This window comes from Acipenser ruthenus, unplaced genomic scaffold (genome assembly GCF_902713425.1).
Source record: "Acipenser ruthenus unplaced genomic scaffold, fAciRut3.2 maternal haplotype, whole genome shotgun sequence".
In the NCBI taxonomy this organism is placed as follows: Eukaryota; Metazoa; Chordata; class Actinopteri; order Acipenseriformes; family Acipenseridae; genus Acipenser; species Acipenser ruthenus.
In genome coordinates, this window is record NW_026707526.1 from 1 (window position 1) to 24,856 (window position 24,856).

Here is a 24,856-nt window from a genome sequence, read left to right on the forward strand (position 1 = left end):
GCAACTTTTAATAAAAAAAAAAACAATACGTCAATCATATATTTTCACAAAATGACAATGAAAAAAAAAAAAGCGAACAGCTTGTGAAATGTAATCAGACTCTAACCCGTACCTGTAGGTCTGTCTCAGCGAGGTATTTAATAATTTATAATAATATCAATAAGATATCCTTTATTTATCTCTTCCACTCTCTCTCTCTCATCGCTGTCCCTTCTGCCACGTCTCTTCCGGGAAGGTCGCCCGTCGATTACGTCACAGGTGTGGACAATGGCAACGTCATCAAAGAGGGAGGAGGGTCTTTTTTGCCCCTCACCAAAATGGCGGAACAAGCCTCGTATGCCCCTCACCAAAATGGCGGAACAAGCCTCGTATGCCCCTCACCAAAATGGCGGAACAAGCCTCATATGCCCCTCACCAAAATGGCGGAACAAGCCTCGCACGCCCCTCACCAAAATGGCGGAACAAGCCTCGCACGCCCCTCACCAAAATGGCGGAACAAGCCTCGTATGCCCCTCACCAAAATGGCGGAACAAGCCTCATATGCCCCTCACCAAAATGGCGGAACAAGCCTCGCACGCCCCTCACCAAAATGGCGGACAAGCCTCGCACGCCCCTCACCAAAATGGCGGAACAAGCCTCGTATGCCCCTCACCAAAATGGCGGAACAAGCCTCATATGCCCCTCACCAAAATGGCGGAACAAGCCTCGTATGCCCCTCACCAAAATGGTGGAACAAGCCTCATATGCCCCTCACCAAAATGGCGGAACAAGCCTCATATGCCCCTCACCAAAATGGCGGAACAAGCCTCGTATGCCCCTCACCAAAATGGTGGAACAAGCCTCGTATGCCCCTCACCAAAATGGCGGAACAAGCCTCATATGCCCCTCACCAAAATGGCGGAACAAGCCTCGTATGCCCCTCACCAAAATGGCGGAACAAGCCTCGTATGCCCCTCACCAAAATGGCGGAACAAGCCTCGCACGCCCCTCACCAAAATGGTGGAACAAGCCTCGTATGCCCCTCACCAAAATGGCGGAACAAGCCTCGTATGCCCCTCACCAAAATGGCGGAACAAGCCTCGCACGCCCCTCACCAAAATGGCGGATCATGTATTTTTATTTCATGAAACATTTTAAGTAAATTGATTATCAAAACAGACTATTGTGGCGTATGGTTTGTAATTAACTCGAGTGAGTTATTTAAACCGACAAATGCATATTTCTCCCTTCTGTAAATTCTACTTTATTTGCATTTATCTGTTGGTTTGTTTATTTATTTCTCGACATCTGTCCAGGGACTGCCAATAAAAAAAAAATATCTCAATAAATCTGCGTGAAATGCATCTTATGACGTGTCAGAAATGTTAAAACAGTACGTTATCCCTGTCAAATAAATACATAAAATACAGATACATAAAACAAATAGGGCAGCATTATAAATGAATGAATGAATGAATGAATGAATGAATGAATGAATGAATGAATGAATAAAACGCGGTTTAAGATTTATTTGTGTATATTTCGTTCTGTGAAAATGGTTTTGCCCTCACAAACATGGCGGCGAGTCCGAGCCCGCCTCTTCCGTTTTCTTGAGATCCGGTCTGGCGTGGCGGGTGATTTGAAACTCAGTCGGTGTTTCCGGTCGCCGCGCCTGCGTTGGTTTTTCCCTTTTGAGAGAAAAATAAAAACTGCCAAAAAAACACGAAAAAGTCAAAAGGACAGAAATCCATCCTGCGTGTAAACCTGAGCGTCGAGCATATGGAGTGCTTCAGACGCCGAAACCGGCCGCGCTTGTGTATTTGGGAATACGTTAAAAGTAAATAAAAACGAAACTTTGCTCGGCGCTTTTGTGAGTTTTTTTTTTTTTACAAAAAATGTCCACTCGAAAAAAACGAGCGGCGTCGGCTGGCGTCGAAATGAAAAAAAACAACGAAGACCACGGTGAGTTATTCATAAAATTAACTTTATTATTATTATTATTATTATTATTATTATTATTATTATTATTATTATTATTTTAGTTAAGAATCGACGGTATTTCTAGTAACTACGTCACTATCTTCTAATGCTGTCTTTGGTTTTTGTTATTCAATTAAAGTAACTGCGAGGGCATTCCTATGCTAATTAAACTTTGATAATAATTATGATATAAAAAATCTGTTTTAATTGTTAACTGCAATTAACGTTCGAGCACAGTAGCGTATCTTCGGTGTGTGTTTTATTATCGGAGTTAAAATTGTCAATAGTCAGTCTGTCCCTTCAAGTCTTCATGCCTCGGTTTTTATAAACGCTTTAGAAGTGACGTTGGTTTGAAACTGACATGAAAATAAATATATTATTTGTATTATTATTGATAACGTGGTGCAAACGGATCAGAACTTAAATGTGAAATGGAATCGCACGTCACATCCCAATGCAATAATTATATATATATATTTTTAACATGTCGTTAATTCCTATTGCACAGCAGTGTGATCCAGTCCAGGTTTTACTGCTTCCAGCTTGATCAGTCCCCAGTGTGTCTAGCTAACAAGCTCAGGTGTGTCTGATTATTAAACTCCCAGTGAAACCAGGACTGGATCACACTGCTGTGCAGCGGGAGTCTGATTCCCAGCCCTGCAAGACTCCTATTGCACAGCAGTGTGATCCAGTCCAGGTTTCACTGCTACCAGCTTGATCAGCCCCCAGTGTGTCTAGCTAACAAGCTCAGGTGTGTCTGATTATTAAACTCCCAGTGAAACCAGGACTGTAACTATGCAGTGTGTGTGTCTGTCTGTCTGTCATTGTTTTGCAGATTCCAGTCTTCCGGTGAGACGAAAGTCCGAGCGGACATCCGTGACGGACAACAAACCCTCGGACCCGCTGCCGAGTGAAATAGGAAAGGTCGGATTTTTTTTTTATTATTTTAGATTTTTTTTTAAAAAACTTAATCCTTTTATTAAATCTAAAAAATGCCGTCTCTTTGGAGACTTACCGGTTTGGCTAATTTTAAGAGTATAATATTTGTTTATAGTTTGTAATAACAGGGATGGGAATCAGACTCCTATCGCACAGCAGTGTGATCCAGTCCAGGTTTCACTGCTACCAGCTTGATCAGCCCCCAGTGTGTCTAGCTAACAAGCTCAGGTTGTGTCTGATTATTAAACTCCCAGTGAAAGCAGGACTGGATCACACTGCTGTGCAGCGGGAGTCTCCCTCCCAGCCCTGTTTTGTTTGCCCGTGTCGCTGATGGATTGTAACTCCTTTTCCTTCCTCAAGGCTCCCGCTCCTCCTAAGAAATCCATCACAGCCAGGAAGATCGTTCCCAGGAAAACCCAGGTGACTGACAGACAGACAGACAGACAGCTGTGCTTTGGGCTGGGGGTGCTGTGCTTCACTGTGTGTCGATGAACCAGGATCCTTCACAGCAGCGCCGTCCCCACCCCCCGGTCCCGTGCCCCCTCTGCTGCGTCTGCTGGTTTCCATTCCAGCTGAGCTCTCAATCACTGAACCAGACCCTTCACTGAACTGATCATTAAGCTTAAATTAGACCCTTTTTTTAATATGTTTTCAGCTCTTAAACATTGCTGAGATTTCACTGTATTTAATGCAGATACATTAACTACAGGGATATTACATTAAATACAGGCTAGGATGTGAATTCTACACACTGTGGCCTCACAGAATCACACGAATAAGAGTGAAAACCCTGAAATAGCAGCTAATGACAGAGATCAGGCTCGAAGGAGCATGGCGAGCGAGAGAGAGGTTTCTCTTCTGTTTTATCCAGCAGTGGAAGGTCGTTTGTTTCATGTCGTGTGTTTTCTTTCTTTGTCTCTCTCTGTCTAGGCGGTGGGTGTGTTCTCTGCGTCGCGTCGCAGTCCTCGTGTAAGTGAAGGAGGAGGGGTTGCTGTTCCCTATCACTCTCAATTACTTCATTAAAAAATAACAAATACATAGATTTATATGTCAGATTTTGTTTTTTTTGAAGGGGGGGGGGTAGTATTTCCCCCCCCCCCCCCCCTAGCATTTTATCATTTTTATCATGAATTTAATGATAAAATGATTTTATTTTTCTTTCTAAGCTTCAAATGTCACTGAGATTTTGTTTTTTTGTTTGTTCTGGGGGGGGGGGGTGAGAGGGTATTTCCCCCCCCTTAGTATTTTATAATTTTTTATCACGTGTGTTTTTTTTATGTATTTAATTTTTTTTAATTCTAGTTTTTTAGTATTTTATCGTTTTTTTTAATTCCTGTGTTTATTTTTCATCTTTTCGTCTCGTTTGCTTTCTTTCTTCCTTCTTGTTTTGTTTTTGCTCAGGTGAGTGACGCTGCTCCTCAGATTCATCGCAGCCCCAGGGTAAGACAGACGCCATCTCAAATACAATCTTAAACACCCTTTTTTTCCCCCTTCGTTGTTAGTTTTGTAATGGTATCGCTTCTTTCCTCTGATTTGCTGTAGAAATTGATTATCCGGACGGAGCTCTCCACAGACGAGGGGTCGCTGGTGTGGATCGGGGGGCTGATTCCCCGTTCAGAGTGAATTCAGAAACAGCTGCTTGGGTTTGTGACGATCGCTGCTTTTCTTAAAGACTCTGCGGAGAACAGAGACCCACACAAACCCGAGCAGCTGTTTCTGAATTCACTCTGAACGGGGAATCAGCCCCCTGATCCACACCAGCGACCCCTCGCCTGACTGTAGAGAGCTCCGTCCGGGCAATCGTTTTTCTGCAGGCTGTCCTTTTCATGCCTTGGTATTTATTTCTCTCTCTCTCTCTCTCTCTCTCTCTCTCTCTCTCTCTCATTCTCTCTCTCTCATTCTCTCTCTCTCTCTCTCTCATTCTCTCTCTCTCATTCTCTCTCTCTCTCTCTCTCATTCTCTCTCTCTCTCTCTCTCATTCTTTCTCTCTCTCTCTCATTCTTTCTCTCTCTCTCTCATTCTCTCTCTTTCTCTCTCTCTCTCATTCTCTCTCTCTCTCATTCTCTCTCTCTCTCATTCTCTCTCTCATTCTCTCTCATTCTCTCTCTCTCATTCTCTCTCTCTCATTCTCTCTCTCTCTCATTCTCTTTCTCTCTCTCTCTCATTCTCTCTCTCTCTCATTCTCTCTCTCTCTCAGGGCTCTTTGCTGTCGTCTGGAGAAGCAGACAAAGAAAACGCTGTCCGACGCCCTTCCTCCTCCTCTTCCTCCTCCTCGTCTCCATCCAAAAACGCAAAGAATTCAGAGAATAACTCTCCGATCAGGAACGGCAGAGACGCCTTGAACGCCAGCAACCGAAAATCATCCCGGAACGACCCCCGCTCCAAAAACACCCTGTCCCCCGTCGCCCCCTCCGCAGGCAGAGCCGGGGCACCCCCAAACGAGGAGCCCCGAGACCAGCCGAACCTGATCTGGTCCAAGAAAGTGCGGAGGTCCTACAGCCGCCTGAGCGCTGGATCCTTCGACGGGACGCCCTCGGGGTCCCCCCTGCCTCCCCGGCCCGACAGGCTCTCCCTGTTTGGTTTCGAGGGGCTGTGTGGGGTCTCTCCTGTGAGGGGTGGCGGGGGCCGCAGTCTGCTTGAGGGGGCCGGCGCGGGAGTCGCTGAGACGAGCCCCCCAGCCGTGGAGCAAGACTTCGACATCCCAGGAGTGGCGCTTGTGAAGGAGAAGAGGAGGAGGAAGAAGAAAGTGCAGCAGATACAGGTGAGGAAGAGGGAGGGAGGGAGGGAGAGAGAGAGGTGAGGAAGAGGGAGGGAGAGAGAGAGGTGAGGAAGAGGGACGGAGGGAGAGAGAGAGAGGTGAGGGAGGGAGAGAGAGAGAGAGAGAGAGAGGTGAGGGAGGGATGATACACACTGTGAAGGTTTTGCCACCAGCTTGATCAGCCCCCAGTGTGTCTAGCCAACAAGCTCAGGTGTGTCTGATTATTAAACTCCCAGTGAAACCAGGACTGGATCACACTGCTGTGCAACAGGAGTCTTGTTCCCAATCCCTGCCCTGCATCCAGCTACAGGTGGACCTAAAACTGGATATTGAAACTTTAAAATATTATTATTGGATACTGAACTGCATAGCAAAGTGTAATAAAGCACAGTGGAAGCATTGTAAAGCACAGAGAGGTCTGGTAAAGCATAGGGAAGCATTGTAAAGCACAGAGAGGTCTGGTAAAGCATAGGGAAGCATTGTAAAGCACAGAGAGGTGTGGTAAAGCATAGGGAAGCATTGTAAAGCACAGAGAGGTCTGGTAAAGCATAGGGAAGCATTGTAAAGCACAGAGAGGTCTGTTAAAACATAGAGAAGCATTGTAAAGCACAGAGAGGTCTGGTAAAGCATAGGGAAGCATTGTAAAGCACAGAGAGGTGTGGTAAAGCATAGGGAAGCATTGTAAAGCACAGAGAGGTCTGGTAAAGCATTGGGAAGCATTGTAAAGCATATTTAGCGTTTGTTTCTCCTCTCAGATGTCGGAGCTGGACTGTCTGGCTGCTCTGATGAACGCGGAGTTCGATGCTGCAGAGGAGTTTGACCTGTGTGTGGAGTGAGAGAGAAACGCATAACCACGCTGAGAACCGACGAGAGTGTCTGTGAAGAGAGGAGGAGGAGGAAGAGGGGACTGCCTTCAGTCTAAACCCCGAGATCCGGCTGAAAAGGACTGGACACACGAGTCAGGGTTCAAAACTCTCGCACTAGCCCTGCTGCTGCTGCTGTTGCACCCAGTCCTGGGGTTCAGAGCTGAGAAATGCTTGTTAAAGGAGCCCCAGTTTGGATGTTGTAGTTTTTGTCTTTTTGTTTTATTTTTTTTTCTAAATATATATTTGTTCACCTCTGTTCTGAGTTCCGAGCCCACGGCTGGTTAACCCTTTAGTGTTTCGTCCGGTCCCTGCGTTTGTGTGTATAGAGATTTGATTTCGTATGTATAAAGTTATTTCTGTGTTTTTTTTTTTTGTTTTTTTTTTTTTTTTTTTAAATAAATCTTTTAAAAACGTTCCCTGTTTTTTTTTTTTTAATTTGTACGGATTTCTTTATTCAAAGAGCCTGTCCGTTTCTGATTGATCTCAGAACCAGTCTGCTTGACTCGGTCTCTTCTAGTTTCAATAATCACACTGATGAAGGCACTGGAGCCCAAACGCTGGTCTGCTTGACTCGGTCTCTTCTAGTTTCAATAATAACACTGATGAAGGCGCTGGAGCCCAAACGCTGGTCTGCTTGACTCGGTCTCTTCTAGTTTCAATAATCACACTGATGAAGGCACTGGAGCCCAAACGCTGGTCTGCTTGACTCGGTCTCTTCTAGTTTCAATAATCACACTGATGAAGGCACTGGAGCCCAAACGCTGGTCTGCTTGACTCGGTCTCTTCTAGTTTCAATAATCACACTGATGAAGGCACTGGAGCCCAAACGCTGGTCTGCTTGACTCGGTCTCTTCTAGTTTCAATAATAACACTGATGAAGGCACTGGAGCCCAAACGCTGCTCTGCTTGACTCGGTCTCTTCTAGTTTCAATAATCACACTGATGAAGGCACTGGAGCCCAAACGCTGGTCTGCTTGACTCGGTCTCTTCTAGTTTCAATAATCACACTGATGAAGGCACTTGCCTGCAGCATTAGGTTTAGATTTAGAATCCCGGAACAGGATGACGCGTGAGTTCTAGAACGCTTGCAGCACACCAGCGTTCCGACAACGTGCCAGCCATTGTCAATCAATGCAATGTTCACTGACTCAGTCCGGGCTCAGGAGCAGTTGGTTTCGGTTGACGGAATGGGAACAGATGAATCGATAAAGCCCCTCTAACCCCCCCTTAAAAAACTCACCCCATAAATCCATCACATGTTGTGTTTCGCTAGAATATTCATTTTGCAAGCCCCTTTTTAAACGGGAGAGGAGAGCAGTGTGATCCAGTCCTGGTTTCACTGGGAGTTTAATAATCAGACACACCTGAGCTTGTTAGCTAGACACACTGGGGGGCTGATCAAGCTGGTAGCAGTAAAACCTGGACTGGATCACACTGCTGTGTGATAGGAGTCTGATTCCCAGTCCTGGTATCACTGGGAGTTTAATAATCAGACACACCTGAGCTTGTTAGCTAGACACACTGGGGGCTGATCAAGCTGGTAGCAGTAAATCCTGGACTGGATCACACTGCTGTGCGATAGGAGTCTGATTCCCATCCCTGGTCCGTATATCAATATTAACATGTTTTAAACATCCTGAGTTTTGGATAAAAGCGTCGGCTAAATAATAATAATAATAATAATAATAATAATAGTTTTGAAATGCACTGTCGGGTCGGATCTGGCCGGTCATCCGGTCATTCCTTGAATGTCCGTGAATCGGAGGTCAAGCGCACGGCTGGCCGGTCTTTGAGACGGGATGAATATCGGCTGTTTCCCTTCACGCTCCAGCGACCGGCTTCGTCAAATTAAATAATTAACCGAGAGGATACGATTTCAGAGAGGGAGGGGGGAGAGGGAGGGATGGAGAGAGAGAGGGGAGAGGGAGGGAAGGAGAGAGAGAGTGGGGAGAGGGAGGGATGGAGAGAGAGGGGAGAGGGAGGGAAGGAGAGAGGGGGGAGAGGGAGGGATGGAGAGAGAGAGTGGGGAGAGGGAGGGATGGAGAGAGAGAGGGGAGAGGGAGGGATGGAGAGAGAGGGGAGAGGGAGGGAAGGAGAGAGAGAGTGGGGAGAGGGAGGGATGGAGAGAGAGGGGAGAGGGAGGGAAGGAGAGAGGGGGGAGAGGGAGGGAAGGAGAGAGAGAGTGGGGAGAGGGAGGGAAGGAGAGAGAGAGAGTGGGGAGAGGGAGGGAAGGAGAGAGAGAGTGGGGAGAGGGAGGGAAGGAGAGAGAGAGTGGGGAGAGGGAGGGATGGGGAGAGGGAGGGAAGGAGAGAGGGGGGAGAGGGAGGGAAGGAGAGAGAGAGTGGGGAGAGGGAGGGAAGGAGAGAGAGAGTGGGGAGAGGGAGGGATGGAGAGAGAGGGGAGAGGGAGGGAAGGAGAGAGGAGGGAGAGGGAGGGAAGGAGAGAGAGAGTGGGGAGAGGGAGGGAAGGAGAGAGAGGGGAGAGGGAGAGAGAGAGGGGGAGGGGGAGAGAGAGATAGAGAGAGAGTTCAAAAATAAAACCTGACCATTTGTCCGGTGATTTTAATCGCTTCAGTGTCAGAGAGGAAAGGGAGCGGCAGCATTTCTCTAAACTCTCTCTCTCTCTATTTGGGAAACGGGATAGAAGGATTTGTCACACAGACTGAGAGTTTTATGAGGCTGTAATTTCAGTTTGTCTTTTTTTTTTTTTTTTTTTTTTGGTTTAGCAGCTTGCGAGCGAGAAAGTTTACTGACCGAAGAGAATTATTTTTGGAGGAGAAAAAATAGCAGGAGTGTGGAGAGCAAGAGACTGGACTTTTAATTTCATGGAAAATGAATAATAATTTTAATATAATTTCATGAACCATACTAATAAATAAATAATAATATTGCAAAAAAAATACTATCTATAGTAAATTACATTTTATTTGCTGTCTTTTAATTTTAATTAAAAATATATATATATATATATTTAATAAAAAAGACGCACTTTGAGAGTTTTCTTTTAACTAAGTTATAATTATTATTATTATTATTATTATTATTATTATTATTATTATTATTATTATTATTATTATTTACTTTTCAACGCATTTTCAAAAGCATGAGTTCGTCCGCCAGCAACAAACAGAAGTTAAACGACAGGAGACAGAACCGGCCGCCCGCCGCGCCGGGGAGAGAGGACAGCGGGAGCCCTCGCCCGCCCCCCCCGGCCGCGCCGCGGCGCCTGGGAGAGCCCGGACTGCGCCCAGCTGCCGGCCGACAAACTCGACCTGCTGGAGAAGTTCTTCGCTCCGGTCGAGAACCAGAATCAGAACCGGCGGAACAATCAGCGGACTTACAGATCGGACCGGGTCCACAGCGAGCTGGATTTGAGAGGGGATCCCCAGCGCCGCGGCTGGATTGGAGAGGGAGAGAAGGGGGGACCTTGTTACCCGCGGCGAGGCGACGCCCAAACTTCCTCATCTACTTCTTCATCATCCTCATCCTCCTCCTCTGCTTCATGGTCTTCCGAAGAAAGCACCCAGAGCCTCCAGTTGCCTCCCAGTAACAAAAACCGCAATGTGATCGGCGCCCCCGGACTGTACCATCCTGCAAGGCAGTCCAGATCCTGCGTCGACATTCCCGGAGAGATTAGAGCGGGATTCGGGAGAGGAGGAGAGGAGGAGGAGGAGGAGGAGGGGGAGGGAGGGGATGCAGGCTCAGGCCGGCAGAGTCGCGGGCGGAGCGGGGAGCGCGAGGGGTTCCCCCGAATCCGGAGAGGGCAGAGTAAGAGCGAGGAGAGGCTGCTGGGGTCGGACTCGGAGCCCGGCCGGAGTTTGATCAAGACGGTCAGCCTGGAGCGCAGCCTGGCTTTCAACGACCAGGTCCTGCCCGCCCCCTGGACCCCCAAGAAGCCCGGATCGTCTGCACAGCTCCCCAGCAAGGGCATCCTGAAGAACGGCGGGCACAAACCCGGGACCGAGGGCGTCTTCAGGAAGGCTAAGTCCATGGAGGTGATCTGGGACAGAGAGGGGAGTCGAGCACAGGGGGTTAGGAGTGCGGGGAAAACTAGGGGCGGGGAGCAGGAGGAGCAGGAGGAGGAAAGGGGGACCGTTCCGGTTTTCGTGCAGGAAAAGCTCAAGTTTTCCGCCTTCCTGAACGAGATCACCAGGCAGGTTCTGAGTCCCTCCAGGCTCAGCTCTCTGGGGTTGAAACCGGAGACGCCTTCCAGGAACCAGCACAGCCGATCCAGAGAGAAGAGGAGGGAGGAGGAGGAGGAGGAGGAGGAGGACGAGGAGGAGGAGGGGGGTGAGCTCCTGGGAGGGGGGCCAGAGCAGGAGGAGGTGGAGGAGGAGGGAGGGGTCGAGGGGGAGTCCCAGGGAGCCCCAAGAAGGAGGAAGAAGAAGAAGAGAAGCAGCGGCTCGCTCAGTCCAGACCGCTGCTCCAGCCGCCGGTCTGCCAGACAGGGTCAAGGCAGCAGCGCCAGCCCGCAGGGTCCCGGAGCGGTCCGGCAGAACCAGCCCGGGCCGTCCCGGCACACCGACGCCAGCAGCAGCCCGGAGACCAGCCCGGGTCCGGCTAGTCACGGCCGCCGCGGGCCCACAGGCGCGTCCAGGTTAACCGACGCAAGCACCAGCCCCGAACTCGGCCCCCTCCTGCCCGGGCGCGGGGACTCTGGCAGCGCGGTGCCGGCTTCTCCGTCTCTGAGGCTTCAGCAGCGTTCCCAACAGCATTCCCTGCATCCCAGAGATCAGCGGGTGCGCGACGAGGGAGAGGATTCCCACCGCTCCCAATCCCAGAGTCACCCGCAGCACAGCGTCCCGACTGCCCAAGGTTCCCGTTCCGGAACCAGCGCGGAGCGCTGCGGGAGGAGGGAGAGGGAGGAGGAGGAGGCGGGGGTGAGGACCAGCGCACCGACATACAAGGTAAAGTACAGAGTGAGGATTGTAAAGCACAGAGAGGTCTGGTAAAGCATAGGGAAGCATTGTAAAACACAGAGAGGTCTGGTAAAGCATAGGGAAGCATTGTGAAGCACAGAGAGGTCTGGTAAAGCACAGGGAAGCATTGTAAAGCACAGAGAGGTGTGGTAAAGCATAGGGAAGCATTGTAAAGCACAGAGAGGTGTGGTAAAGCATAGGGAAGCATTGTAAAGCACAGAGAGGTGTGGTAAAGCATAGGGAAGCATTGTAAAGCACAGAGAGGTCTGGTAAAGCATAGGGAAGCATTGTAAAGCACAGAGAGGTCTGGTAAAGCATAGGGAAGCATTGTAAAACACAGAGAGGTCTGGTAAAGCATAGGGAAGCATTGTGAAGCACAGAGAGGTCTGGTAAAGCACAGGGAAGCATTGTAAAGCACAGAGAGGTCTGGTAAAGCATAGGGAAGCATTGTAAAGCACAGAGAGGTCTGGTAAAGCATAGGGAAGCATTGTAAAGCACAGAGAGGTCTGGTAAAGCATAGGGGAGCATTGTAAAGCACAGAGAGGTCTGGTAAAGCACAGGGAAGCATTGTAAAGCACAGAGAGGTCTGGTAAAGCATAGGGAAGCATTGTAAAGCACAGAGAGGTCTGGTAAAGCACAGGGAAGCATTGTAAAGCACAGAGAGGTCTGGTAAAGCATAGGGAAGCATTGTAAAGCACAGAGAGGTCTGGTAAAGCACAGGGAAGCATTGTAAAGGATACAGAAGTGTAACTGGGGAAAAGCATGGGGGGGGGGCTGCAAAATTGCTGTGCAGAAATACGGTGGTGAGCTTTTATAAGGTGAGTTATTTCATTAAGTTGATGTCCTGTAAAGATGTCCTCTTGTATATTTGCGTAAAGTCCCGGAGCACCGTCTGTTATCGATATCATTATTCAAACTGCAGGAGCCGATCACGCGGTATTGATCCGCGACCCGCTCTGCACGCGAAACCCCCCAACGGCTTCGCATTGATCCGTGCAGCCCCGAGCGGTGCCTGTTGATAAATCTCATGCAGTGAATATTGATCTGCGACCCGCGTTCTCGTTGCAGGAGCCGGGAGTCCAGGCGAGCCGAGCGCCGTGAGTCACGTTTTGTATGATCTGTTTGTTTGTATTTATTGAATCGTTCGCTCTTGCATGACATATTGAAAACAGCTGGAAAGTTTTAGACACATAATAAATATATATTTTTCCATTGCTTTATATATGAGGGGGGCAAAAATGGCATCCTTATGTTTCATATGAGGATCTCATGCATTTGCTTCATAGAGTCCAGTGAAAGCTGCTGAATAATGTTCCCTTGTTAACATATTGAATTCCACACCCTCTATATAGAATGAACTCCCTCAGCTTCATAGAGTCCAATGAAAGCTGCTGAATAATGTTCCCTTGTTAACATATTGAATTCCACCCCCTCTATATAGAATGAACTCCCTCAGCTTCATAGAGTCCAATGAAAGCTGCTGAATAATGTTCCCTTGTTAACATATTGAATTCCACCCCCTCTATATAGAATGAACTCCCTCAGCTTCATAGAGTCCAATGAAAGCTGCTGAATAATGTTCCCTTGTTAACATATTGAATTCCACCCCCTCTATATAGAATGAACTCCCTCAGCTTCATAGAGTCCAGTGAAAGCTGCTGAATAATGTTCCCTTGTTAACATATTGAATTCCACCCCCTCTAATAGAATGAACTCCCTCAGCTTCATAGAGTCCAATGAAAGCTACTGAATAATGTTCCCTTGTTAACATATTGAATTCCACCCCCTCTATATAGAATGAACTCCCTCAGCTTAATAGAGTCCAATGAAAGCTGCTGAATAATGTTCCCTTGTTAACATATTGAATTCCACCCCCTCTATATAGAATGAACTCCCTCAGCTTCATAGAGTCCAATGAAAGCTGCTGAATAATGTTCCCTTGTTAACATATTGAATTCCACCCTCTATATAGAATGAACTCACTCAGCTCCATTGCATTGAATCTGAACTGCACAGTTACATTGTGATTCACCTCCAGCTCTGACCTGAATGATCTCAGTAATTAAACACATTCTGAATGATTGTAGAGTTTTCATGCTAGGTTAAAGGGGGCTGCCTGAAACAAACCAGACAGCTGCAGCTTGAATCACGATGTCGTGAGTTTCAGTTACCTGGAGGACCAGAATCCGCGCAAGACCGGACACGAGAGGGACCAGGTGGGGTCAGAGTTCAAGAGCAGTCCGCATCACCTGGAGGCGGAGCTCCAGAGGACGAGGGAGGAGCTTCAGAGCCTGAGTGACAGGTACAGGAGGTGAGGTCGCAGTTTTATTTCTCTTTAGTGGAGGAGGTTTTTAATTTTTTTAAGTAAGCACGTGAGCATGCATGAATGGTATTCTAAATAACTATATGCATGGTCCAGGGGTTAGAGAAAAAGGGGGGCTCGATACCAGGAGGTTCAAATCTCGGCTCAACCACTGACTCCCTGTGTGCGTGTGTGTTATCTTCAAGTGTCGCTCGTCCTTGTTAGACAGCTTGTTGGTTATTCCAGTCCTGGGTTTGTCAATGACAGATGATGTTTCTCTGTGATTGTTGATTGTGCTTCGGATACCACAGCTTGAAAATCGAGCGACGCGAGCGATTTCACTCAATGAGATTCCTTCTGTATGCGAGTCAAGGCTGTTATAATAGCAGAAAACACGAGCGGAGGCTTTGAGGAAATTGTTGATGCTCAGAATGCATCAGAGTAGAACAATGTAACATGTCTGAGACTTTTGCACAGCAGTGTGTGTGTGTGTGTATATATATCTATGTAGTATATAGGGGAACTTTTTTGACCTGAAAAAAGATTCAAGGACCAGGGGTCACAAATGGAGATTAGATAAAGGGGCATTCAGAACAGAAAATAGGAGGCGCTTTTTTACACAGAGAATTGTGAGGGTCTGGAACCAACTCCCCAGTAATGTTGTTTGAAGCTGACACCCTGGGATCCTTCCAGAAGCTGCTTGATGAGATTCTGGGATCAATAAGCTACTAACAACCAAACGAGCAGGATGGGCTGAATGGCCTCCTCTCGTTTGTAAACGTTCTTATGTTCTTATGTTCTTATGTAGATGCATGCCAGATTAGCACAGCGTTGGAGCGCTCTTCAGATCGGTAGCCCTTCACTGCCTCCTCTGTATGTTCTTTTCTCCTTTAAGCTGCTGCAGCTGCTCACTGATTTCTTTGCGTTGTGTATCTTGTGCATCGTCCCCTCAAACAGGCTCCGGGAGGATTACACGAGCTCTCAGCAAACCAACCAGGCTCTGGAAGAGAGGCTGCGCTCTGCTGTGAGTCACAGCGCCTCCTGCTGGTCTTCTCCACGCATTCACTGAGGGGACAGCTAGATAAGCCACAGCTGGATTTCTATTAGAGCATTTTATTCGAGCATTTTTAGAACATTTATTAGAGCGTTTTATTAGAGCATTTAATAGAGCATTTAATAGAGCATTTTTAGAACATTTTATTAGTGTTTTATTAGAGCATTTTTAAAACATTTTATTAGAGCACTTTTAGAACATTTTATTAGAGCATTTTTAGAACATTGTATTAGAGTATTTTATTAGAGCATTTCATTAAAGCATTTTATTAGAGCATTTCATTAGAGCATTTTATTAGAGCTATTTTAGAACATTTTATTAGAGCATTTTTAGAACATTGTATTAGAGTATTTTATTAGAGCATTTCATTAGAGCATTTTATTAGAGCATTTCATTAGAGCATTTTATTAGAGCTCTTTTAGAACATTTTATTAGAGCATTTTTAGAACATTGTATTAGAGTATTTTATTAGAGCATTTCATTAGAGCATTTTTAGAACATTGTATTAGAGTATTTTATTAGATTATTTTATTAGAGCATTTTTAGAGCATTTTATTAGAGCATTTTTAGAACATTTTATTAGAGCATTTCATTAGAGCATTTTTAGAGCATTTTATTAGAGCATTTTATTAGAGCATTTTTAGAACATTGTATTAGAGTATTTTATTAGATTATTTTATTAGAGCATTTTTAGAACATTGTATTAGAGCATTTTATTAGAACATTTTTAGAACATTTTATTAGAGCATGTTATTAGAGCATTTTTAGAGCATTTTATTAGAGCATTTTATTTGAGCGTTTTGCAGGACTGTGTTTCTGGTTGCAGATGCTCAGTGTGGAGCTGGAGAGGAAGAATCAGAGCCAGAGGATCTCGGAGCTGACTGAGCAGCTGAGCAGCGCCCAGAACACCATTTGCACACTGGAGACCATCAACGTGAGCTTACACAGCACACAGCTCCCAGTACACAGCACAGCTCCCAGCACACCATCTGCACACTGGAGACCATCAACGTGAGCTTACACAGCACACAGCTCCCAGTACACAGCTCCCAGTACATAGCACAGCTCCCAGTACACCATCTGCACACTGGAGACCATCAACGTGAGCTTACACAGCACACAGCTCCCAGTACACAGCGCAGCTCCCAGTACACAGCACAGCTCCCAGTACACAGCGCAGCTCCCAGTACATAGCACAGCTCCCAGTACACCATATGTACACTGGAGACCATCAACGTGAGCTTACACAGCACACAGCTCCCAGTACACAGCGCAGCTCCCAGTACATAGCACAGCTCCCAGTACACCATATGTACACTGGAGACCATCAACGTGAGCTTACACAGCACACAGCTCCCAGTACACAGCTCCCAGTACACCATCTGCACACTGGAGACCATCAACGTGAGCTTTCACAGCCCACAGCTCCCAGTACACAGCACAGCTCCCAGTACACAGCTCCCAGTACACAGCGCAGCTCCCAGTACACAGCTCCCAGTACACAGCGCAGCTCCCAGTACACCATCTACAACCCAGGAGACTTCTTTTTACTCGATCAGAGCCCACAGGCGTGATTAATCAATGAATCGTTAATCGGTTTAAAACTCCCTCATTTATTCCTTCATCTATTATTCGTATTTTTTTACGGACAGATCCCGTCTCTGCTCCAGGACGTTCTAGGAAAACACTTCCTGGAATTGGAAGACCACGCCGACCAATCCCTGCTCCCGCCCGCCCCCTTCATGGACTCCACCCACTCGGAGATGGAGCTCCGCCCCGCGGGGCCGAGCAACCAATCCCAGGGCAGGATGGGGCCGGTTCCAGAGGAGGACGAATCGGATTGGTTGGAGAAAGGGGGGGAGGAGTTGGTGAGGGCTGGGCTAGGAGGGGGAGGGAGGGCCAGAGTCACTGCCTTCTCCCCCTGGAGTGACCTACAGCAGGAAGCCACACCCCAGGCCTCCAGAGAGATCGAGGGTGGAACAGAGGAACTGAGGAGATTCTCTCACACCCTGAAGGTAGAGAGAGAGCGAGAGAGAGAGAGAGAGACAGAGACATACAGAGAGAGTGAGAGAGACAGAGAAAGAGAGAGAGAGAGAGAGAGAGAGAGAGAGACTATAATTAGTGTAGGGTTTCAATTCTGTATGTCTGTATAATCACTGTAGGAGAGACTGGACCTGTCAGAGGGGACTGGATGGTACAGGACTAGGGTTTAGGGGTAGGGGTGGGGTTGGGCTTGGGGATAAGGTTAGGGGTCTTAAAATGAAGGTTTTAGTTGAAGGTGAATGGATGTAGACTTATATGCAAAGAAAGATTACTTTATCCCCTCCAAAAAATAAAAAAAATAAGGGGGTACAAATATTCAGCTGGGGAACATTTAAATAACAAAATCTAACTCCCCCCCCCCCCTCGTCTGCAGGTACCCCATTTCGAATTCTGCACGCCCCACCAAAGCCTGCCAGTGCCCAGCCTTGACACCACGGCGCCACGCCACGGAAAACTGACACGCGACTCACCCGCGGGCGACCAGGGCTACCGGAACAAGCCCCACCCCCAAGCCCACCGGGGCTGTTCCGGCAGTCTTTCCTCCCCCCTCCGCCTCCTGTCCACCAGCCTGGAAGAAATCCGCCCCACAACTCACCGGCCCACAGACTGCCACCTCCAGCCCACGGAAGGGCTGCAAGACCTGCACCAGCCGCTAGGGGAGAGCCCCGAGGACTCTGACGACTCGGAGAGTCCCCGCGGCTGGAAAAAAAGCCGGATTCGGGCGCCGACGAGGAAGAGGGCCTGCGAGTCGGCGCAGAGGACGCTAGACGGTTTCATCAGGCAGCTGCAGCCCCCCCTGCTGGGGAAGCTGGAGCACTGCAGTCCGCGGCGGCGGGGAGGGGAGAGAGGGGAAGGGGCCGGGGCGTCTTGGGATGACGGGACGGATTCCCAGGTCTCGGAAAAGGAGGAGGAGCTGGAAGAGGAGGAAGGGCGACTACGCCACACCGCGCTCGGGGCTGCATGGGGGCGCAGGGGAGGGGGGGTGCCGGGGAATGCGGGTCCCAGAGGAACAAGGAGATGAGGAGGGGACCGGGAACGGGGATGGGGATCAGGATGGGCCAGCATTCCGGTCGGGATTCACTGAAGGATTGGCACGAATGGGATTTTTTTCCGGTTTAACTAAAGTTTCTCTGACTGCGCGACGTCAAACACGAGATCCAAATTATGCTAATATAGTTTTTTTTTCTTTTTAGAATGATGTCTCGATCATAAAATTCTAGACATTGCCATGGCTGTACACTGTAGTGATGTGATACTCTCTTAAAAACTATATATACATATATATACACACACACACCCCCTTCATTTACTAGGATGTGTTAAAAAATAAAAAAAAGAATATTATGACTTAACTGTCCTTCCCTTTAAATTGATTTCTCTTTCTCTCTGTTTCTAATGATCTTCCTTAAGGGTGGTCCGACTGGTGTGTGTGTGTCAGTGTGTGCGTTTGTCTGTGTCAGTGTGTGCGTTTGTCTGTGTCAGTGTGTGCGTGCGTGCGTGTCAGTGTGTGTGCGTGGGGTAGCCCGTCTGTGTTTTGGGGTATCGGTGTATAATTCTGGAAAATGAAATAACTATTCTGACACACAACACACATTTAAGTGTCCATTTTTTGGTTTAATCCCCAAGTTTAGTAAAACCATTCGCAAAAAACATGATTTTGTTTGCAGTAAAAGGCTTTCCGTGGCGCTGCTCTCCGTGCCCGGGCTGTCAAACAGTCTCCGTGCGTCACCAGCCAGTCTAAAATGGAGCAGGTGTCACCTCTTCAAAAGGAGCGTTGGATTCAGTTCTGCCTCATTAATTACAGCAATGATGGCTATGATGTCATCTCTGACAGGACTGGGTGGCGGCTGTGATGTCATCTCTTAAAGGGGCGCGGACGGTGGCGACGTCATCCCTTAAAGGGGCGGTCACTGCATGCCCCTCAGCAGGCTCTCGTAGGTCAGGAAGGTGACAGCGTTGACGGGAAAGGCGCGGACGCTGTTCGCCAGGAGCCCCTTGAACAGCACGGCGCCCCCCTCCGCCCTCACGCTCTCCCTCACGCAGGCCAGCACGCCCCCGTACCGCTGCCCCCGCACCCCCTCCATCTGCAGCCGCGCCTTCACCACGTCCATGGGCGTGGCACAGCTCCAGGTGACCACGCCCGCACAGCCCCCTGCCACCAGGACCGTCGCCGTGCCTGGGGGGGGGGCAGACACGGTTAATGACTCAGCCAGCAGATCAACCACAACTGTTACAGGAGAGCCACTCAACAGTGTCGAGGAATACTACAGGAGACTGTATGAATGTCAAAGCAATCGACTGCAGGGCTTTCTATGTGTCTGCTGAGACACACACACTGACACCCCCCCCCCCAAACTCAACCCAACCCCAACCCACTAACCCCAACCCAACTAACCCCACCACCCCACTAACTTCAACCCCCCCCACTAACCACTAAACCCAACCCCCCCACCCCACTAAGCCCAACCCCCCCCACTAACCCCCCCACAAAGCCCAACCCCCCCCCACTAACCCCCCCACTAAGCCCAACCCGCCCCCACTAACCCCCCCCCCACTAAGCCCAACCCCCCCCACTAAGCCCAACCCCCCCCATTAACCCCCCCACGCTCTCTGCAGCTCTTCTGTGCTAGCTTGGTCCCGGTCTCAGTACCTGGCTGATGTCCCTCCTCAGTCAGGGTCCGGCACAGCAGCTCATAGGGTAGGAAGTACAGTCCGTAGCAGGGGATGTCTCGCAGGGCCAGGGCCCCCACACCCCGGTACAGCCCCGGGACCCCCTCCTGCCGCAGGATGGAGGCCACGCAGTGAACCGGGCCCCTGTACTGGGGCCCCCCCGACCCACCCCCGCTCACGGACTGGTGAGGGTGGCTCTGGTTCTGCAGTCGGACCTTCACCAAGTCCACCGGCGCCATCACCAGAACCTGGAGTAGAGGGACCAGGGAGACAGTCTTAGAAAGCATTGTAAAGCACAGAGAGGTCTGGTAAAGCATAGGGAAGCATTGTAAAGCACAGAGCGGTCTGGTAAAGCATAGGGAAGCATTGTAAAGCACAGAGAGGTCTGGTAAAGCATAGGCAAGCATTGTAAAGAACAGAGAGGTCTGGTAAAGCATAGGGAAGCATTGTAAAGCACAGAGAGGTGTGGTAAAGCATAGGGAAGCATTGTAAAGCACAGATAGGTCTGGTAAAGCATAGAGAAGCATTGTAAAGCACAGAGAGGTCTGGTAAAGCATAGGGAAGCATTGTAAAGCACAGAGAGGTCTGGTAAAGCATAGGGAAGCATTGTAAAGCACAGAGAGGTCTGGTAAAGCACATAAAAAAAAAACTGTGCTCCCCTGACTATGTGACTCCCCCCTGCACACCACGCGGCCGTGCCTTTACCAGGGGAGACCCTCGGGGACCCCTGCGCTCCCCTGACTGTGTGACTCCCCCCTGCGCACCACGCGGCCGTGCCTTTACCAGGGGAGACCCTCGGGGACCCCTGCGCTCCCCTGACTGTGTGACTCCCCCCTGCACACCACGCGGCCGTGCCTTTACCAGGGGAGACCCTCGGGGACCCCTGCGCTCCCCTGATTGTATGGCAGAACTCTTATTATGACAGATGGTTTGAAGCTGTTCTGTCCTTGCCTGAGCAGCCCCTGAAAAACAGCCAGCCACAAATATCTCCACAGAGGAAGGGGAGGAGCTTCTGTCACTGCGCTGTGATTGGCTGATGAACTCCAGGGCGTTGCTGTAGGAACTGAAAACCACTGCGTTGCCCACAGCAACACTGAGGACTGGGAAACTCATTCCTTTGAAAAATCCAGGAATCTGAGAAAACAAAAAAGCAGAGAGGTCTGGTAAAGCATAGGGAAGCATTGTAAAGCACAGAGAGGTCTGGTAAAGCATAGGGAAGCATTGTAAAGCACAGAGAGGTGTGGTAAAGCATAGGGAAGCATTGTAAAGCACAGAGAGGTCTGGTAAAGCATAGGGAAGCATTGTAAAGCACAGAGAGGTGTGGTAAAGCATAGGGAAGCATTGTAAAGCACAGAGAGGTGTGGTAAAGCATAGGCAAGCATTGTAAAGCACAGAGAGGTCTGGTAAAGCATAGGGAAGCATTGTAAAGCACAGAGAGGTCTGGTAAAGCATAGGGAAGCATTGTAAAGCACAGAGAGGTCTGGTAAAGCATAGGGATGCATTGTAAAGCACAGAGAGGTCTGGTAAAGCATAGGGAAGCATTGTAAAGCACAGAGAGGTCTGGTAAAGCATAGGGAAGCATTGTAAAGCACAGAGAGGTCTGGTAAAGCATAGGGAAGCATTGTAAAGCACAGAGAGGTCTGGTAAAGCATAGGGAAGCATTGTAAAGCACAGAGAGGTCTGGTAGTGTGGTAAACTTTTATAAGGGTAAATAGCAGCAGCAGTAATAATAATAATAATAATAATAATAATAATATACATACTCGCTCATGTTTGTAGATCTTGATCATGCAGTCTATAATCCCTCTGTACTTCAACTGAGTCTGCAGTCGAACCTCGAACGAAACAAAATATGAATAAATATTAATGTATCGGAGAGAGAGAGAGAGAGAGAGGATATCGCATGGGGTGCTGTACGATACAGGCTATTGTTTGAGTAAGCGTGTGTATTGGTACCTGTGATTATGATTATGATTATTATGATTATGATTATTGCTTCGGTTGTTTATAATAAGCAGAGTGAGACACATTCACGGGGAGCGGTTCATGTTGCTTTTTCAATGAAATTGTAATTACAGTACTGCAGCGTAATTGTAGGTGTAATTGTAATTGAACATCATTGTAATTGCGGGTGTAATTGTAATTGAGTCCAGGTGGGTATTCTACCCTACCTTGATCGTGTCCATGGGATGTCCGACCACCAACCCCACAGCACCTGGGGAGAGGAGACACACAAACCAGGGTAAACTAACCCTTATACAAGCATCCCATAGTAAAAACACAGCACTGTGTGATACAGCACAGTGACAGCATTGTAAAGCACAGAGAGGTCTGGTAAAGCATAGGGAAGCATTGTAAAGCACAGAGAGGTCTGGTAAAGCATAGGGAAGCATTGTAAAGCACAGAGAGGTCTGGTAAAGCATAGGCAAGCATTGTAAAGCACAGAGAGGTCTGGTAAAGCATAGGGAAGCATTGTAAAGCACAGAGAGGTCTGGTAAAGCATAGGGAAGCATTGTAAAGCACAGAGAGGTCTGGTAAAGCATAGGGAAGCATTGTAAAGCACAGAGAGGTCTGGTAAAGCATAGGGAAGCATTGTAAAGCACAGAGAGGTCTGGTAAAGCATAGGGAAGCATTGTAAAGCACAGAGAGGTCTGGTAAAGCACAGGGAAGCATTGTAAAGCACAGAGAGGTCTGGTAAAGCATAGGGAAGCATTGTAAAGCACAGAGAGGTCTGGTTAAGCATAGGGAAGCATTGTAAAGCACAGAGAGGTCTGGTAAAGCATAGGGAAGCATTGTAAAGCACAGTCTGGTAAAGCAGATTATAAAAATAAATCGTGGTAAGCTAGGTTTTGGAGCTCACCCGAAATCCATCCCGCGATGAACTCTGAAAAGTACATCCCGCCTCAGGGTCCTGCTGAGTTCGGAAAGGGCAGCACAAGCCGGTCGGAAAAGACTCTTAGGAACGGAACCGAACGAAGGAGGTCGGGGTACAAACAAGCGGAACTAAAAAGCAGCGACGAGGCTTTGAACAGCTGCACCCCAAAAAAAAAAAACAATGCGAGATGCAGTTATAAGAGAGAGGTGGATCACAGCAAAGTGACCGTGCAGATTTACAGAGGAGAACTTTCACAAGGCAGCAAGCGGAAGCGGTAGAGAGGGTTCAGGGATCCGCAAACTGTATTTCAACAGCGAGGCAGGAGTTTGAATTAAACGATATACAGCATTGCATGAAAACAGCAGCGAAAACAACGTGAAAAGCATCGACTGATCCGACCTGCCGCGTTACACTGCACACAATACTGTAAAATACAAACACAGTAATGCATACTCATTATATAGTGTGTGTGTGTGTGTGTGTGTGTGTGTGTGTGTGTGTGTGTGTGTTTTGTATCACTTTCTTCAGTATGCATTGTACACAGGTAGTGGACAAAAAAATGGAAACCCCAAATGCTTTCAATGTCCCTCATTTGCCCAGGTGTTTCCAGTTTTTTGTCCAGGATAGATAGATAGATAGATAGATAGATAGATAGATAGATAGATAGATGGGTTACCTGTATGTTTACCGAGCCATGCCGGTGCTTGCAACGCAATCTGCTCTTTGTACTTCGCTGAAGAATGAGCCTCGTAAACTCGGTCAAAGTCACGGGTTCTTAATCAACACACGACCCCTAGCGGCCAGCTGGAGTGTAGCGTTTAAAATCGAAGGCGTGAAATTTCAAAATTAACGCTTTAAACCGATTTGCGGTGTGTGCGTGTGTGCGCAAATAATACCGCTTTCGGGTTCACGCTGAAATTCAGGCTTCAGCGAATGTTTAGCGCCAGGGTCTGGACTTTAAATGCGCAGTGTTATTTTATTTTAGATTTTTTTTACCATTTCATGCACGACAGCCTCATATATGAGACGGATGCCTTCCCCCCAATATAAAGTAATTGAAACGAATATAAAATAAATAAATAAATAAATAAATAAATAAATGTACCACGTGTTCAAAACCAGTGTTTGTTTTGTCAGCTGTTTTCAATAGTTCGTGCACCAGAGGGGTCAATGCGGTCTGTCTGCACGCAGCACGTGTTTTAAATAGTATTTTACGGGTTAATAAAAAATAATTTCTTTACAAATACTTAAGTCTGCAATGCAATAGCTTTCTTTATCGACGTCTTCAATGCAATATCTGCAGCTATATGCACGCGTGATACAGTACACATTTCTAAAGCGCGTAATAATCTTCTGCCTATATATTCTGATATACGGGCAGCAGTGTGGAGTAGCGGTCAGGGCTCTGGACTCAGTGTGGAGTAGTGGTCAGGGCTCTGGACTCAGTGTGGAGTAGTGGTCAGGGCTCTGGACTCTTGACCGGAGGGTCGTGGGTTCAATCCCAGGTGGGGGACACTGCTGCTGTACCCTTGAGCAAGGTACTTTACCTAGATTGCTCCAGTAAAAACCCAACTGTATAAATGGGGAATTGTATGTAAAAAATAATGTGATAGATTGTAACAATTGTAAGTCGCCCTGGATAAGGGCGTCTGCTAAGAAATAAATAATAATAATAATAATTACGTCATAGCGTCATATTTTTAGTTATGACACGCGGTGTGTGGGCGGGGTCTCCCTGTCCGTGACGTCAATCTGTTTCCGGGTTGAGGGTAGTTCCACAGTTCCGGTTTTTTTTCACCAGTGAGTTTGTTTTGTTTTTTTTTAGTTTCTCCTGTTCGAGAAAAAACTGTTTTTTTTTTGTTTTGTTTATATATAACAGAAACAAATAAAACATCAAACAGGTAATCGTTTCGTTGAGTCGTGTTGCTGGAGGATTTTAAACTCGTTCGTTAGTTAGAACGTGGAAATGTTATATTTTTAAAACAAATGCGCGGTTATTTAAAAAACAAAACTAAACCAAACAAACGAATATAGTTTGATTTATTTCCTTTTTACACTAAAACGAAACATATTAAATATCATTCTTTATTTAATTCTTAAACTTCAGTACAAGTTTTCCACTAGAAGTCTTTCTCAGTGTCTTTAGTGTCAATTCAATGGCAAACGTTTCAACTAGAAGTCTCTCTCAGCGTCTTCAGTGTAAATTCAATGGCAAACGTTTCCACTAGAAGTCTTTCTCAGTGCCTTCAGTGTAAATTCAATGGCAAACGTTTCCACTAGAAGTCTTTCTCAGTGCCTTCAGTGTAAATTCAATGGCAAACGTTTCCACTAGAAGTCTCTCTCAGCGTCTTCAGTGTAAATTCAATGGCAAACGTTTCCACTAGAAGTCTCTCTCAGTGTCTTCAGTGTAAATTCAATGGCAAACGTTGCCACTAGAAGTCTTTCTCAGCGTCTTCAGTGTAAATTCAATGG

General features: G+C 47.6%; 3 protein-coding genes across 4 annotated transcripts; 2 read left to right on the forward strand and 1 right to left on the reverse strand.

Moving 5' to 3' along the window:
• Positions 1-1,571: 1,571 nt before the first annotated feature.
• Positions 1,572-6,500, forward strand: LOC131727649 (sororin-like). Its single transcript, XM_059018946.1, has 7 exons — positions 1,572-1,941; positions 2,795-2,883; positions 3,259-3,318; positions 3,829-3,867; positions 4,300-4,338; positions 5,096-5,659; positions 6,412-6,500. The coding sequence occupies exons 1-7, from the start codon at positions 1,875-1,877 to the stop codon at positions 6,490-6,492; spliced, it is 939 nt and encodes a 312-aa protein (XP_058874929.1). The 5' UTR covers positions 1,572-1,874; the 3' UTR covers positions 6,493-6,500.
• Positions 6,501-7,584: 1,084 nt separating this feature from the next.
• On the forward strand, positions 7,585-18,271 carry LOC131727648 (filaggrin-2-like). Its single transcript, XM_059018945.1, has 8 exons — positions 7,585-7,591; positions 9,666-11,428; positions 12,509-12,537; positions 13,608-13,751; positions 14,700-14,766; positions 15,623-15,730; positions 16,449-16,664; positions 17,213-18,271. Exons 1-8 carry the CDS (start codon positions 7,585-7,587, stop codon positions 17,858-17,860), a joined length of 2,982 nt encoding a protein of 993 aa, XP_058874928.1. The 3' UTR covers positions 17,861-18,271.
• Positions 18,272-18,428: 157 nt separating this feature from the next.
• LOC117968533 (solute carrier family 25 member 45-like) lies at positions 18,429-23,593 on the reverse strand. 2 transcript variants are annotated; one of them, XM_059018947.1, is made up of 7 exons: positions 23,061-23,593; positions 22,370-22,541; positions 21,681-21,724; positions 21,273-21,344; positions 20,466-20,643; positions 19,490-19,762; positions 18,429-19,015 (listed from the first exon to the last, which is right to left on the reverse strand). In XM_059018947.1, exons 2-7 carry the CDS (start codon positions 22,404-22,406, stop codon positions 18,747-18,749), a joined length of 873 nt encoding a protein of 290 aa, XP_058874930.1. In that variant the 5' UTR covers positions 22,407-22,541; positions 23,061-23,593; the 3' UTR covers positions 18,429-18,746. The 2 variants fall into 2 exon arrangements, with proteins under 2 accessions (XP_058874930.1, XP_058874933.1); XM_059018950.1 differs by lacking the exon at positions 22,370-22,541.
• Between the last annotated feature and the right edge of the window lie 1,263 nt (positions 23,594-24,856).